This window comes from Sycon ciliatum, chromosome 4 (genome assembly GCF_964019385.1).
Source record: "Sycon ciliatum chromosome 4, ocSycCili1.1, whole genome shotgun sequence".
Classification (NCBI taxonomy): Eukaryota; Metazoa; Porifera; class Calcarea; order Leucosolenida; family Sycettidae; genus Sycon; species Sycon ciliatum.
In genome coordinates, this window is record NC_088646.1 from 16,896,693 (window position 1) to 16,913,447 (window position 16,755).

Here is a 16,755-nt window from a genome sequence, read left to right on the forward strand (position 1 = left end):
GGGCCGGGTCAGAGGGCAGGATTTCTTAATCCAGCACCCTCGTTAATCCAGCAGAAAATGCCGTAGCAAAAGGTGCCGGATTAGAGAGGGACGACTGTATATAGTAAAGAAAAGGACCAAGGAACTACAAGTTACGCTATACAAGAGAGCTTGGGAGCTCAGGGCCCTACGCTATGCTTTTTTTGCCTTGATGACCTAGACAAAAAAAGCATAGGGCTGTTATAAATTCTTATAAATTTCTACTTTTTTTAAAAAGACATAACCTGGGATTCGAACCCGCACTATCGCCCTGCATGCATCCCCCGATACACTTCGCATACATACTAATTCTTCCAAGTTGCTTCACGTTATGATCTTGCATTTGAAAGCCCTATTTGAATATGCATTGTGGCCAGCCGTCTTTGATGGTACGGTACGGGACAGGTACCGTCGAGGATAATACGACACCGTCTACCGCCTTGATGACCTAGGCAAAAAAAGCATAAGGGTGTTATAAATTTTTCAATTCTCCTATTTTTTTTTAAGGCATAACCTGGGATTCGAACCCGCACTATCGCCCTACATGCATTCCCCCATACACTTCGCATTCATACTCATTCTTCCAAGTTGCTTCACGTTATGATCTTGCGTTTGAAAGCCCTATTTGAATATTGCGGCCAGCTGTATGTGGCCAGCTGTGTTTGCTGGTACGGTACGGTACGGGACAGATACGGGATGGCGCCAGGCGTGACACAAACACACAAACAAAGACACAAATACCAAATTAAAGCTGTGTGGACCCTGGCTAGCGCCAGACGTTACTGAAGTAACGTATTCTGCATAGCTACGGAAATTAAATGTCCACTAACACCACCAGCACTGTCTGATTGTACTTACATGCTGACCCAGCTCTCTGCACACAATACGTAGCAAATGATTGTCAGTATCTGCACACAGCAACAAACACAGGAATGGAACAGCAATGCTATTTCAAGACAAAAGAAACACTGCATCCTGGCATTGCATCAAGAATTCATGGAATCCAGCAAATAGGGATAAAACCGACATGATATTTCTCAAGCTAATAGTACCGACATGATATTTCTCAAGCTAATAGTACACCGAATGAATTTAGCTTAACACACACACACACACACACACCTCAGACCTGCCCATCGCGGAAGCGATGATAGCGAACAGCTATGTTAGACATAGCAACTTGTGCTGGGATTACACCATTCAACAACAGCTTGCAAGGCTGATGAATTGACCGCCACTAGTTTTAGCCTGGTATCCAACACACAGACACAGACACACACACACAGACACAGACACAGACACACACACACACACACACTTGCTGCACCAAGAGAAGCCTCACCATCTTTGCCTGCAGAGAAAACAGCTACACCTTCTGTCTTGGACCCTGGTGACAACAACAGCACCAACAACACCAACACCAACAGCAGCAGCAGCAGCAGCAGCAGCAGCAGCAGCAGCAACAAAAGAGCAAACTCAATGACAGCTTCCTCAGAATAATTTTCTAGCAACAGCTCAAAGACATGTACAGCTGTATTGCTGTATTAGTCCATCGGCCAAATCCAAAAATCGAAAGTGGCGATGCACTGAGCTTCCAAGTAAATGCGACTATACCCAGCAGCAAAAGCACATACCCCCCCCCCCCCTTTGGTTTTTCGCATATGAGCACCCAAATAATGCGCGCTATGCCACATATTCAGGGTTCTAGCTAGGTCAAAATACTAGGGGGCGAGGGCAAAGGAAACAGCTACCCCGTAATCCATTTTTTCCATTTTCCAAAACTGTATAGGCATGCAAAATGCAACGTATGGGGGCGAACCCCCGACAAGTGTGCCTTTATAAACCCTACCCCTATGTTAGTGACTATCGACTTCATTTTCCTTGAATGGTCTAAGAAAACACAAAAATTGACAAAATGAGTGTGGGGGGGGGGGCACATTTTCACAGGGGAGTCTGAGGGGACCCTCGATCAGAGTAGCCCCCCCCCCCCCCCCCTACCCTCCTTTGGCTAGAACCCTGCTATTGTAATTACTAGCACAACATGATGCAGCTTCCACACAGCAATAATGCAGCACATAACACTTTTATCTTGTGGATAGTTTGCCGTGTCCCGTACGCAACAGCGGATCGCCGATTTGCCTGTCGACATGGGAATCATTGTGTGTGTATAGGTACACGTCCAACAAACGGATTCGTCTTCTATGAGGTCTCATGAGGTAGTGTGCAAAGCAGCGTTTACTTGGAGCTTCAGTTCAGTCCCTCTCCGAAAGAGGCCCTTTCTGAGAACTGGCCGATGGACTATATTGCTAACATACACCGGTATCTAGAAGAAGAAATACAGAGCTGTTCAGTGAAATCCAGTCACATCACTCAAGTGTGCGCCGGGCGTTGCACAGCCCTTGTAGACCTGCAAACACTGGGCTGCGAAATGATGCAAAGCGCAAACTGGACTCACGCGACTGGATTTCATTGAGCAGTACTGTAGAAGTAGCGTAGCATCGCACCAAATTGAATATGGTCAATTTGAATATCTGCTTTATCGCAAGTGTTTCCCAGGACGGACCTATATCAGTGTGCGTCTTCTGTTAGGGTTGGATAAATAGAAGGCCAGTACTCAAAAACCTGTTCTTGCCTACCTTGGCCATCCTGGAAGAATTTAGATGGCTCCAAGATCCAAGGCAGAGGACCACCCTGGAAGGCATAGTTCCATGATGACCCCAGTGCAACCAGCGCATCATCTTCTGGGCTGACAAGCTGCACCATACACAAGATGAGAAGAAAATAAAAGAACAGCAAAACCTGGCTAAGCCGACCGCTCAAGGGACCTTCCAAACGTGCTCGCTGTACATGCACTGATGCACTGTAGCAGGACGGAAGAAAATACAAGATGAAAACCTGCACCCAAGTCATACACAGACTGTCCACTAACATTATACCAGCACGGAGCGGAGAGGAGAGGAGACACACGGAGAGATACTGTAAGCAAGGATAGATGGATGGATAGATGGATGGATGTATAGCATAAGACAAAGGAGAACAAGAGAAAGCAGTCCCGGATTCCACATACCTTCAGCGGATTATAGCCGGCCACAACCACCTTGGCAGAGAGGGAAATTCCCTCCACGTCATACGTAGCACGCAGCTCTGTGAATCCAACCCTCAGCGCACGGATGCGAAGCGCCACACACGCCTTGGATGGAAGAGTGCTGAAATCTGAAAACCCAAAGTGACGAAGGCAACAGTGGCAACACATAACAATGATGAATGATAGCAGTGATGACAACGATGGATGAACAAAAGAGTCACTGAGACTGCACGTACGCATGTACGTGCCTTGAAAAAAGCTTACAGCACACCATCCATAGCTGGCATTTCAAGCTGAATTCTACCGCAGTCCTTCAGCGTGGGATTATTGTACATTTCACAGCATGGCGAGATAGGTCATCAAGCACTGTTACAACACGTGCGCACAGCTAAGGACAATCGAGACCGATACCGGCAAGACAAAGCATGCCAGGGGAATGCAGAAACGACGACGCGAGCACACCACACAGCTGACTAACCGGTCTCGTAGGTCTCATCAATAGCAAAAACACCATCCTCAGTGAAGGACCACTGAAGAGGAAGACGATGACAGCGCACAAAGGGAATCAAGTCGCCGTCACCTGTGTACACAAATACAAGATGGACATGAACATGCACACGGGCACAGTAAGCAGTCCAATCGTTTCATCCAGGGATTCCAAAACAACAACAAACAAAAGGACAAGCACAGCACAAAACCGCACAGTGACTCCAAGTAAGCCCACAGCAGTAGCGACAGCATCAGCAGCGACTTTTACTCCCACTGAACCATTGCATAAGACATGATGACAGCAATTATGGATAGCATGTACACGACTACAATCATGTACATACGTGCTAGCAGCTTACCTATGGTCTTGCCAAACACAGACAATGGCAAGTCAAGGACATTGCCCACTTGAGCTTCGACCGGCGATGGCACAAACTTCATGTCGACAGGATGAACAACATAGGCCTGAGAGAGAACAGAAGTTCACGGCAAAGAGAACATACGAGTCATTACACTGCCCAATAGTACTAACGGAAATACCCCCCAGGGAGCCATCGCCACCAATTCGAGTTTGTGTGATCATTATGTAAACATACATGTACATGCTCAAACACATACATAAAATATAGAACACGTGCACGCGCACGCACACACACACACACACACACACACACACACACACCATGTACCATGTATACGCCCGTTGCAAGAGAAGCACGCAAATCTGCAAATGCACTGGATGTGCACCCACAGATTTTCTCTTTATAGCAACGATAGCGGATCTGATTCTGATTGAAACAGATCAAGACAAGCGCCAGATAACTGTCTAATCCACACAACTGGCGAAGCCATGTGAATCGACCCCCCAATGCACACCTGGTCTACACCACACGAAGTACATCGGAATAGGACGGCCAAGACAGTTACCTATGCACACCCTACACTTGCTGGGGTAACCAGTATAGACAGCACGCTGCTTTGATAAAAGCAGACACTAGATGCACTGGTACCTTGAAGTGAAATTGGAGTTATTTTACCAACCAGCCTCACACACACACACACACACACACACACACACACACACACACACACACACATGCACACACACACACACACGCACACACACACACGCACACTCACTCACTCAGGGAGACTTGGCCAGGGCCAGTAGTCCAGTAGACCAGGGTGGTCCTATAGACTTACGGTGGACACATCGAAATGCAAGCTGTTCTTTGCGTCAGTGACTTTGGGCCTGGCGATACCTGCTCCAATGGACGTCAATACACCGTGGCCATCAATCCTGGCAACTGCTGTCTCTTGGCAGCCCCAACGAAACTGGCCACTACCACCGACAACCTAACAAAAAAGGAAGAATAATCACCACATGACCCTTGAGGTAGGTGTATTCTGCAGTATTAGTATGAAATACACATACTAACACACTAACATACTAACATACTAACACACTAACACACTAACTAGTAACAGTTACTACATGCTATGGTTTATCGAATATCCGCAAGCACCTGAGTGACGTAACACCAACACAACACACATACAGTCACTATTATCCGCAAGCACCTGAGTGACGTAACACCAACACAACACACATACAGTCACTATTATCCGCAAGCACCTGAGTGACGTAACACCAACACAACACACATACAGTCACTATTATCCGCAAGCGCCTGAGTGACGTAACACCAACACAACACACATACAGTCACTTGATTTCATGCCTAGCAAGCACCGGTGTTGTGCGGCAGAAATAATCATTACTCCTTGCACATACCTTCATTGGATAATTGTACTGGAACGGTTGCTCTGGGTGCCAGGGGAAGGCCAGGACATCAGGCTGCAGGTCAATGCGATTGAAGATGTCGACAGGCTGGCTACGATGCACTGGTGTGGCCAGCGGAACAAACTCGCCAGTTAGCTTATTCTGGGGAAAAACGTGTGATGACATGAGAAATACACAAAAATGTGACAAAACAAACGCACATCAACAAATACTCTACTTTGTTCTGCACACGATTCTCTTGCCTCTTGGGCTCCAGAGTCTTACTTTGTACAACTTACAGGTCTCCTCTAAACACACACTAGGCTAGATGCACTCATGGTTCATGTACCGTCACTAGAAACTAGTAGTAGAAAGGGATGGAAATTCTACAGCAGTTTCCAAAATGAGCACTGGCACACGCAGTAAGGGTGGCATGTACAAATTGGTGCAACATATGAAGATTGAACAGCACCAGGCCAGACAGATGGCCATGAACAACCAGGCTGCAGTTTGACTGCGCAAACGCAATGGCCGTGCCTTCTAAACCTGTAACGCGTTGCTACATGTGCATGTCCAGGCTGTACGACTGCCCAATCAGGACATTCAGGAGTATTGTAACTATGCATACATGTGCAATAGTGAAACACCCGCATAAAGACCAGTCAGTACTGTACCTGTATATAACACACACTGTACTGTTGTCTACAACTGTAGTATCGGATACGTGCACACAGTACTGTGTGTATAGAGCATCGGGCATACGCTATTCCTGCCATTTAACCTGCATAAAGAACTTGCGTTACAGAAATGCACTCAAACAGCAAAGATGCGTGGCTCTTGCTGACACATCACACTCAAATTCCACTTTATCTACAACGTCAATATACCAACCAATTGCTCCAAGCAATCTAGTCAAGATATACGGTTGACGGTTGGTGACAGTTACCTCGACGCCGGTCAAGTTGGACTTGATGGTGGTGACTCCTGCGCGCACTGCACGTGCATGGAAATACGACCCGTTGGCCGATGCAAAGAGAATGTCGTCAAAGTAGGACGAGAGCTGAGTGGACAGGCGCATGTTCTGCACAATAACAAGGCAAAGCAGAGAAAACCCCCACAGACAATTACCCTATCTGTAACGTTGTCACCAACCTAGCCAGCACAAGGCTGGGTGAATGAAGGGACATCCACAGTTTGATACACAAATCAAAATTAATATACAAGGGTGACTTCTAACCCCGGTTTTAACGCAGGCAACCGTGTACACCTAGGGTGTGTTCGCCTGGGACGATCTGAGAGCAGAGCAAGCACGTGGAGCAGTGCGAGCAGTCAGTACCGTCGCAAACGCAGCACGCAGCACGCAGAGTAGTTTCTGTGATGTTCACATCTGATGCCTGAGTTCATCCTTTTTCGGTTGTGCGGGATATACAAAATAATAATACGCGTGTGCAGCCTGCAAAATCTCAAAATGAAAAGGTAAGCAGCAGCAATGAAACTGCTGTCTGCTCGACCTCATGGCCCACAGTAGCCAGAGCATGCTCCGTGCACTCGAGATACGGTGCAGGTCAGCCGAACATGCGTGGTGTTCCTGGTGATCCAGCTCTAGTCTGTGCTAGATGAACACAGAGCTGTGCCTGCCTTCAAAAGAACCCGCTGTGCTGCAAGTGCAGAGGCGGCATGTCCTGGGCTGTCGGAGACCAACAGCATCCAAGACGCGGCCGCCCGGATCCGTTTGCTAGAGTCCCAAGTGGAACGCCAACAGGCTCACTGCCACTCCAGAATTGTCAACTAGTAGAGCTCACAGATGCACAATGCTGTCATTGACCACTACAGGCTTCAGGAACTGGGGTCATACGGAGCCAATTTTTCAGACAAAGCCCATTGCCGAAGAGCACCGCGTCTTTAATGAGACGCTGCCCAAATTTCAGGAACTCCTTGCCACCATAGCCAAACAAGTACGCCACTGACTACATCACTACTGTAGTGCTGCCTTCACTTGTGAGCTCATCAATCTTCTATTGACTATACGAATTACATTTCCATCTAGGTTTAGAACAATATTTGGGACATGTTTGTTTTGCTTATCGGAGCAACATACGGTGGCGCCCACCAGGGTCAGAAGTACCACAAAAGCTCCCTCCCTCCCCCAACAGGCACTCAAAAACACCAATAATCAGCATTGCACTGCCAATACCATTGCTCGAGAATCAAACTAAACACAAACAAGCACAGTCCTCAACAAGAATTGTTTGCACGCATACCATGTACAATAGGTTTGCATGGCTGACTGGAGGTGATTCCCATATCCAATGTCGAACCACTAGTGCCTCCACAGCATCTTGGTAAGTACTAAGCAGTCACCGTGTACAGTCTACAGGTGTACACACACTACCCCTACTTACATCAGTGATGAGCAGCTGGTTGTCCCCGCTGTCAAACAGAGTGACAGTGATGATGTAGAGGCGGCCCACTTCCAACACCCAGGACCCGGTGTGGATGTTGATTTCTACAATGCACAGACAAGTGAACAACCAACCAGGCACAAGTGAACAACCAACCAGGCACAAGTGAACAACCAGCCAGGCACAAGTGAACAACCAGCCAGGCACAAGTGAACAACCAACCAGGCACAAGTGAACAACCAACCAGGCACAAGTCAAACATCACCCATGAACACAAGGAAAACACATTCTGACGGGAACACGCGTCAGTATCATGATGGATGTAAATGACGAGATGAAGGCGCTCCACAACAGTCCAATTTGCGTTGTTCATGCTTGTATCTCCACACACACACACACACACACACACACAACTCTTCCAATGATGCTACATGTCCAACTCACGTAGATAAGCAGGTAGAACAACGTGCAAGTCAGCAGCCTTGTGGTAGCGCTCAGAGAGTGATGGCATGTCTAGTGGAAGACAGCAGAGTTAAGGAAACTCCAAGCAAACTCAATACACTAAACACATGTTGGGCCATATAGTGTTGGTCCCTCGCACAGCTACTGATGATAACATGTCCATGATCATTTCCATACCACTATCCAATCTGCAAGCTTCTCGTGGATTTTATTTCTCGGCACAAGCCAGCTGATTGTGCTTTACAGTTCCAATCCTGGCCAATATTTCATCACACAGCCTTTGATCATGAGCCCTTGGCACCACACTCTCATTGCATGACAACAGAAAACAGAGAACGAACACGAAATCCTGTACGCACTCATGACAACAGAAAACAGAGAACGAACACGAAATCCTGTACGCGCTCATGACAGAGGGAGGATACTTTGGATGGACAGCTGAAGCTTGGAAGAGCCCAACTGCAGACCAGTGACCAGGCTCTGGGACAGGTCAAGCTTCCCCACCGTCTTGTTCAGCAGCGTCAACTCGTACTGCTCACACGGCATCTTGATGTCTGCATACACGCACACACACATAGAGAACAGAGCAAGAGAAACGATTCGAAGTATTTAAATACCGGTAGTCCATGCCATGAGCAGAACTGTATTCAGATGCCATTGGTTTCTGATTGAGCTGCAAAATGCGATGCACGCACAGACAATAATGGGAGACGCCATGAAGAACGACAACATGATAAGATAAGCTAGGAACCGCAGATCCATCAATGTGCTGCAACGTGGCAGACATTGATGGACTGCTGGCACAGACACACAAACCTAAGCTCCTCAGAACACACAAAAGAAAACACCGACTGCGTAATCCACTCTGTGCACGTCTGCTTCACTGAACGTTCTACCCGCACTATCGCCATAAGGAACGGCTAGAAGAACTGTGGAAACAGACATCTCCTGCAAGAGCAAAACGTGTCACTTCTTCAAGTCCCTTGCTATGACCATGGATAATGGGTTGAGAGGATAGATAGATAGATACATGCACTGACACAGAACAAGAGGAGCACCTACCAAACTCGCCGGTGGCTGTGACTTTCACCACCGAGTAGTGAACATGGGCTCCCGGCATGATGTAAGCCAAAGAAGGCAACAACTGAAGATTCTCCACGACCAACAGGTCACTTTCAGCGGCCGAGACACGCTGAGCATGAAACAAGCACACATGGGTACATCCAGTACAGTTACGTCTGATGCAGTACAGTTACGTCCGATGCAGCAGCAGCAGCAGCACAGACGTTTCACTTAGAAGGATGCAATACACTTCCAGCACAACCGACCAAAAAGAAGTAAACAACATCAAGAAGAGTGAAAATAAAGTCACAAAGATTTGAAACGTTGAATTGTTGATACCACAATAAAAACTTCCAATCTCATCGCATCAAACCGTTTTCAAAAAGACACACTACAGTACTGTCGGGCGCCGAAGAACGGAGCGCCGAAGAACGGAGCACCGAAGAACGGAGCACCGAAGAACGGAGCACCGAAGAACGGAGCACCGAAGAACGGAGCACCGAAGAACGGAGCACCGAAGAACGGAGCACCGAAGAACGGAGCACCGAAGAACGGAGCACCGAAGAACGGAGCACCGAAGAACGGAGCACCGAAGAACGGAGCACCGAAGAACGGAGCACCGAAGAACGGAGCACCGAAGAACGGAGCACCGAAGAACGGAGCACCGAAGAACGGAGTAGACTGTACCGTACATGACAATAAGAACGGTCTAGGCTCGGAGGCTGACCCCACAGTTCTTCTCGACCGACAGTACAGTACAATAGTTTGCCAAGTATGAAGAATCTACCAGCGCAGATGCAGGTGTCTATCTACATGTATATCGATTCTCTAACACGTGCTGCATGTTGGGGGTGTGACTAGAGTTTCCAGAGGAGTAGCTCTTGAACACACATCCGCCAAACAACGGCGACCAAAAGTTCGTTCTCTATGACTACCGGTATGTACTAACCCTCCCCTCCACCCCCTCCCCCCTCTCGTTCAATAACTACATGTCTGTTTCGTTTTGGACTACAGCGGGCCAGTGATCAGATATACACCAGTTTGTGGCATGATTTAGTATCAGGTGCATATGTCATGGCAATTACTGAAAACCGGATATGCACGTACCTTCCATGCGCTGTTCACCAGCCGAGCATTCACACGCACGATACCCACGCTAAGGCCTTCGAGCAGTACTTCATCTCCACGCAGGCCCTGAAAGTGTGATGGGATATACGAGGCAAAACAATGTAAAGCTGTATCGTATGACGTGCTACCAATAAATTTCCACTCAAACAACACCTTCTCCATCCGCCCAATAAAGAAGGGCATAGCTTACTACCGTAAGAAGCAGCAGACGGCATGCTTCCTTACCACCGTGTGTGCATATCATTTCAGTGCGGTGGATGGGATGGGGCCATCTTCCCTTTCAGTCACAAGCAGATCAGGGAGTAGCAAAATACCGACACTCTGCTACTCCACGGTGCAGATTAACAGTTCTTCTCAAATTAACAACGCTGTAAGAGGATTTCTCACTCCGAGAAACACCCCTCTCACCACAGGAAAGAAAAACAAGTCCAGAGCGAAACCTGAGAGTGCAGACGTACCTTTCTTTCAAGCTCAACGATCAGGTCCTCACCCTCGTACTGGGACTCATCAAATGTTTCGAAGCTGCACACAGCGCACAGTGAACATACAGAGAGATAAGACGGAAGATTTCCCAACCAAGAGAATCAGACAACACGGAAATAAAATTGACAAACAGAAAGCATCTGGCAATACTGCCCCATTATGCACCATGCGCGACGAAAGTGCTCAGCAAAGTACATGTACACACTAATGCCAGAACAGCTATCAGTGCTGGATACCATCACCTACCCCATACAACACCAGCACATGGATTGTGTCCAGCCAACACTCTGCATACAGTACTATGTACATGTAGTGTGAAAAGTGAACAGTGGTGGAAAGGTCAACACGGACAGAAGTTGCTGTTGACATTTTAAATAACTACTAATATCAAGGTACATGTACTAGGAATGCCAGTGGGCAGCGGCTCACGCTGCCAAACTAACGTTACAGTGGGCGAAAGTCACCTACCTTGCAATGGCCTGGGGGTCAGAAGCACCCTCTGATTTGTCAGCCTTCGACAATGTCCACTCAAAGATGAAACCAGTCAGGCGACTGAACACGTTACCTAACAAAAATACACAGAAGAAAGAAGAATGCAGCTCGACATTTTGACAAAGATCTTGTATTCAAGCTTGGGACGAAATCACCAGCAAACAATTATTAATTTATTATATAGGATCACTGCAGGATGCACCCAGTGTGCTGACAGCGCTCAATACCACATCACTACTCTGCTCGACAGGACTGCATGTGACCACAACGCTGCCCATGACTGCATGCACATGTACACTGGTACTCGCAACAAGCAGCCGCCTCGCCGGCCTAAAGGTAGACAAGAGATTCCAGTTCCCAACGAAATAATGCAGATTTCTCTTAGAGACACAAACGCAGCCTAAAAGAAGGCTCTATGATGCCGGGATCAACTATAAGAGGGAAGAAGGAGATGAAAGTACAGAGGTTTTGTAGAGCGAACGTTCGCGCGAACTTTCGTTTGACGTCATGAAAAAAGAAACTTCGCGCGAACGTTCACAACTTGGAACGCGAAAATTGAACGAAGCGCGCACCGAACCTTTCCAGGAAGTTTCGTGCATCTCGAGCTTCCTTGGAACTAAAATCATGCAAAACCAAAAAAAACTTCGCGCGAACATTCGCAATAATTTTCACATGCCCAAAGACGAAAATCAATGTGAAGTCTTGCCCTGCAAAACATCTCTACTGAAGCCGAGGTGGGGATGCTAAAACGTGAGAAGCAGGGCACATAATCTCATACAAACACCACCAAGTCATACAACTTCATAATAGTAGGTAGGTAATGGTAGGTAGCAGCATGGTGATAATGCGAACAAATCTACAATAGGTGACACCTTTAGCATGAGCATCCACACTGAATACCTAGCTAGTGCCTTGCTGTTTGCTTGCTCTGTGCTGGGTCTGATCTAGTCACCTCCCACCGCTTTAGGAGCTGCATCTGTGCCTTGATCCTAGAGGGTGGTGGCGTTCCTACCTTGATCCTAGAGGGTGGTGGTGTTCCTGCCTTGATCCTAGAGGGTGGTGGCGTTCCTGAGGATGCGAAAAACTAAACTCGGCCTCCAGCTGAGTCTCACGTGAACCATGAATTTTTTGCTGCTATACCGTACACACGGTAGATCACCAGCTGGCTGGCACCGTGTCCTTGCCTGCACACTAGAAACTACTATAGATGCGCTCACTGAAATCCAACACAACGTGCAGAACTGGCACCCTGGACCTGCTCCGATTACACATCATTGTATTTGACTATTTGTACATGTGTACGTCCAGCCGCATTCGTACCACTACCAGGGCGTCAAGGGGCCGCGCATGTTGAGAGCGCCAAATATGCACTCTGGAGTCTGGGTCGGATTTCAGCAAGCGCAACTGAAGTAACTACGACATGTGACGTGTGACATGTACCTTTCTCATCCCACGCGCGGACACCCATCTTTACTGGGGCTTCATCAACGTACACCTCACGACGAACAGTGCTGATGGAGATTTTGGAGATGCTTGCCACGTCCACAACACATCGAAGTTCCAGACCAAGCTCTGTAGCCAAGAGCAGTAGAAACAAGAAAGGATGTTAAGAGTTGAATAAGCATCAAGCAAACCTGCATACTCGTACTGCATACGCTGGGAAAATAACTCAGCAACAATGAAGCTTGGCAGCGAAGTTTTACCATACGGCAAGTACACGTTGTGCATATGCACACATGCGTACAAGCACACACACACACACACACACACACACACACAGCACCTGCAGTACCTATCTCTCTGGCAATGATGGTCGTAGTGCGAAAGCCTGCTGAGAGGGACTCAGAACGCACAATGGCTTTTGAAGAACAGCTGCCCTGTTTTGATGATCCATCTAGAGTGAAAAAGGGAAGAAGGAATGTTACATGATTGTACTTAGACCAGGACACTGGCAGGTTCCACGCACACTACCGGTACCATAATCAACTATCAATATGAAAACATACTTATCATTTTGACAATTGTGCATTCATTTTGACATTTGAATCAATACTGTTCACGTACATATCAAGGTAATAGTAAATACACATCCACTGGTGTGCTGATCACCACCAAGACTAAAATCCGCATTGCTCCAATACCACGCATGCAAATGCACACACACACACACACACACACACACACACACACACACACACACACACACACACACACACACACACACACACAAGCGTGTGCTTATACTTGCTCAGCATCAGAAACTGGGTCTCGCCTTGGGAGAGGGGAGAGTCACACATACACACACACACACACACACACACACACACACAAGCGGGAGCACGCACACGCGCACACACACACACACACGCGCGCACACGCACACACACACACAAGAGTGATACAGGAACGGGTGGTACTAGTACTGCACAGGACTCACCATCGGCGATGGGTGTGACGGAAGCAACATCGGGATGTGCGGATGTCCTACGGAAAATCAGAACACAACAATTATACACACACTTACACAAATGCTTGCTGGTACAAGTGCAGACCATGATCTATGAACTCGACAGTCCACACAGGTTTGGTGACCGTTGAAGATGGACCTGCTTCGTCGCTGAAACAAACCCTACCAAGCTACTGTCTCCTACAAATGGCGCCATATTCCCGTAAGGACAAATTTGCCTACATGGTGGAAGTTTGCTTTCTTACAGTAATCATGTACACAATCAAGTCATGCAATAATTGCCAACACAATCAAGGAGGTTCACTACAAATTAACACTGTGTAGTCTTGAATGGTTTCCTGTGGTGCCATCGACAACAGCTGCATGAATCTGACCAGCTGTGCTCGTGGTGTGCTCGTGGTGTGCTCGTGGTGTGCTCGTGGTGTGCTCGTGGTGTGCTCGTGGTGTGCTCGTGGTGTGCATCTACAGCATCTACAGCAGCAGGTGCATGGCTGCGCTACACTGCTCATGCCACATCATCGGACTGCAGCAAGTCTATTTACTTACGTGCATATGTGCGTGCGTGCGTGTGTGTGCGTGTGTGTGTGTGTGTGTGTGTGTGTGTGTGTGCATACGTGTGTGTGTGTGTGTGTGTGTGTATGTGTGTGTGTGTGTGTGTGTGTGTGTGTGTGTGTGCGTACGTGTGTGTGTGTGTGTGTGTGTGTGTGTGTGTGTGTGCAGCAGCAGCAATGTGGCAGGCCATCTTGTGCATGTACAAGTGTAGGGCATATACAGTGGTCCCTCTATAATCCGGCACCATTTGTGCCACGAAAATCTGCTGGATTAGGGAGGGTGCTGGATTAACAAATCTGATTTACTGCTGCAATGTGCATGAAGAGGACATTTTGGCTACTGAAAATTGTGCTGGTTTATCGAGGGTGCTGGATTATAAAGTGCCGGATTAGAGAGGGACGACTGTACATGCATGGCATTCTTGGAATAACGATGAAGCCCATGCCTGAATATACTGTACAAGCAGAAATATTCGTCTGGTATTTAATTTCGTCTTTTTCGTCCACGGATCTTTTGGACTAAATTAAATGCCGGACTAATGTCGATTTGTCCAGTTTTTCAATACACTCTTGTGATCCATGGACGAAATTTTCAACCGGACGAACTCCCTTTCTTTGGAGTTGGACGAAATTATTGACCGACGAAATTGTCTGCCTCTACAGTATGCCTTACTTGAGTTGAACTTGGAAATGCTTTAGCATGGACTTAGGGGAAACACAAATAAAAACAAAACCCGCTTCCAATCGTAAGTTATCCAGCAAGTGAAAAATGTTCATTGCCAATTCTATACAGGGAACGGATAAATTCTGCATGCTATACAACTGAACCATATGCTTGCACACGACAGGTGTGGGCTTATCGATATGCAATGGCCGTTGATTACACTGAAGAAAGGTTATAACCCAGATATATCCACCAATAACATCTACTAATTAACACATGCATGGTGCAAACACGGCTGATTTCCAACAAGTTCATGGGTGTGTCTTGCTTTGCTTAACTGAGCCGACAAAAATTCAACACACGGCTGAAAGCTTGAGATGGTCTGGGCATAACCAAGAGTAGATAAACAAGAGCGTGCAACTCGCGGATGGGTTGGCCTATGGCGGAAATTTTTGTTGGCGTAATCTTTTCTACGACGCACGCGCTGCGAGTCTTTTGGGAAGTTTTTGCCTCGTGCACTTGGCCGGGCTTTACATTACAAGGTCAGTGACCAGCGCGTGCTCCCAAACTGCTCTGCGGCAAAATGCGCGTGATTTCTGAAAAGGTGACGTCAAAATAAACTTCCGCCGTGGGCCGGGTATCTGCAGATAGTGCAGAAGAGGTGAGGAGTTGCACACTCTCGTTTATCTACTCTTGGTATAACCCTGTAGTAACCCATAGTAGAATTACTAAACTAGTACACTATCCCTTGCGGAACCTGGAGCAGATATGGCTTTAATTAGTATGTCTCCGCAACTAAATCATCAGTTTGAAGGAGGTACTACTTGAATTTTGTTACAGGTCCCACACTCTCTATTTCAACACCATAAGTCTTACCAAGCGTAGCAGCCAGAGTGAGCTTCTAGGGTGTATGTTACATGGTGGGCGGCTTTTGGTGTGTAAGGAAGTAATAACCGGGGCACATTCAGCCTGTACGGACTGCTGCTGCCACTATCGCCAGAGACTGATGAGGTAAATACATAGAACGCTGATGTGACCAGAATCCATAGTTGGCTGCGCATATTGCTCCTACCCAGGCTTACTGGCCCTGGAGGTTCCAAACGGAATTAGTCCAAGAGGATAGCAGGGTGGACGTTAGAAATTTCCTATGAAATTCCAAAACGTCTTCCGGTCAGAACATTCTCAGTGGAAATTGTCAAATGACTCAATGAATTTGTCTACAGAACAGAACAAATCAAATCATAATAATTTTTTCCTTTTTCTCCACCATGCATTTTTGAAAAATTCGCGGTCAGCTGGCCCAGCTTGATTTAGCGCGCCCACGCACATAGCGCGCGAACGAGTGTGGCGGCGCGGCTGGCGGGATGCAGCACCGCACGTGAGCATGCAGCAGCTGCTAGCTCCGGTACACCACAGTCTCAGACTGTCAGCAAGAGTCCATAACCAGATTGGAAAGGCTTCCTGTCTGAAGCCTTTCCATACTGGTACTCGATGTTCCAGTTTTGTGACACGAGAATGGCACGAGAATTAGTGTACCGCTGAGTGTACCGCTATACACGTGGTCGACACGTAGCCGACACGTTGTTGATACTTTTTTGACACTTGACCCCGTCAGCGGTCTGCTTTGTACCAATGCCACTCGGTAAACGTCGATGTCGCGTACGCGAAA

At 47.5% G+C, this 16,755-nt stretch overlaps 1 protein-coding gene across 1 annotated transcript in view; it reads right to left on the bottom strand.

Annotated features, from left to right (window-relative positions):
• The window catches only part of LOC135814726 (nuclear pore membrane glycoprotein 210-like), a 35,496-nt gene extending 19,179 nt beyond the window's left edge, over positions 1–16,317 (bottom strand). Inside the window, exons 1-20 of the mRNA XM_065327895.1 lie at positions 15,963–16,317; positions 13,842–13,888; positions 13,197–13,298; positions 12,845–12,976; positions 11,381–11,477; positions 10,888–10,951; positions 10,409–10,495; positions 9,302–9,431; positions 8,665–8,793; positions 8,222–8,290; positions 7,778–7,881; positions 6,322–6,456; positions 5,388–5,537; positions 4,796–4,948; positions 3,952–4,057; positions 3,582–3,683; positions 3,086–3,231; positions 2,655–2,772; positions 1,361–1,405; positions 877–926 (exon numbers count right to left, since the gene is read on the bottom strand). Of these exons, the coding sequence (XP_065183967.1) occupies positions 877–926; positions 1,361–1,405; positions 2,655–2,772; positions 3,086–3,231; positions 3,582–3,683; positions 3,952–4,057; positions 4,796–4,948; positions 5,388–5,537; positions 6,322–6,456; positions 7,778–7,881; positions 8,222–8,290; positions 8,665–8,793; positions 9,302–9,431; positions 10,409–10,495; positions 10,888–10,951; positions 11,381–11,477; positions 12,845–12,976; positions 13,197–13,298; positions 13,842–13,888; positions 15,963–16,147 (2,151 nt within the window). The 5' untranslated portion in view covers positions 16,148–16,317. The remainder of the gene's footprint in view (positions 1–876; positions 927–1,360; positions 1,406–2,654; positions 2,773–3,085; positions 3,232–3,581; positions 3,684–3,951; positions 4,058–4,795; positions 4,949–5,387; positions 5,538–6,321; positions 6,457–7,777; positions 7,882–8,221; positions 8,291–8,664; positions 8,794–9,301; positions 9,432–10,408; positions 10,496–10,887; positions 10,952–11,380; positions 11,478–12,844; positions 12,977–13,196; positions 13,299–13,841; positions 13,889–15,962) is intronic.
• Positions 16,318–16,755: the final 438 nt, after the last annotated feature.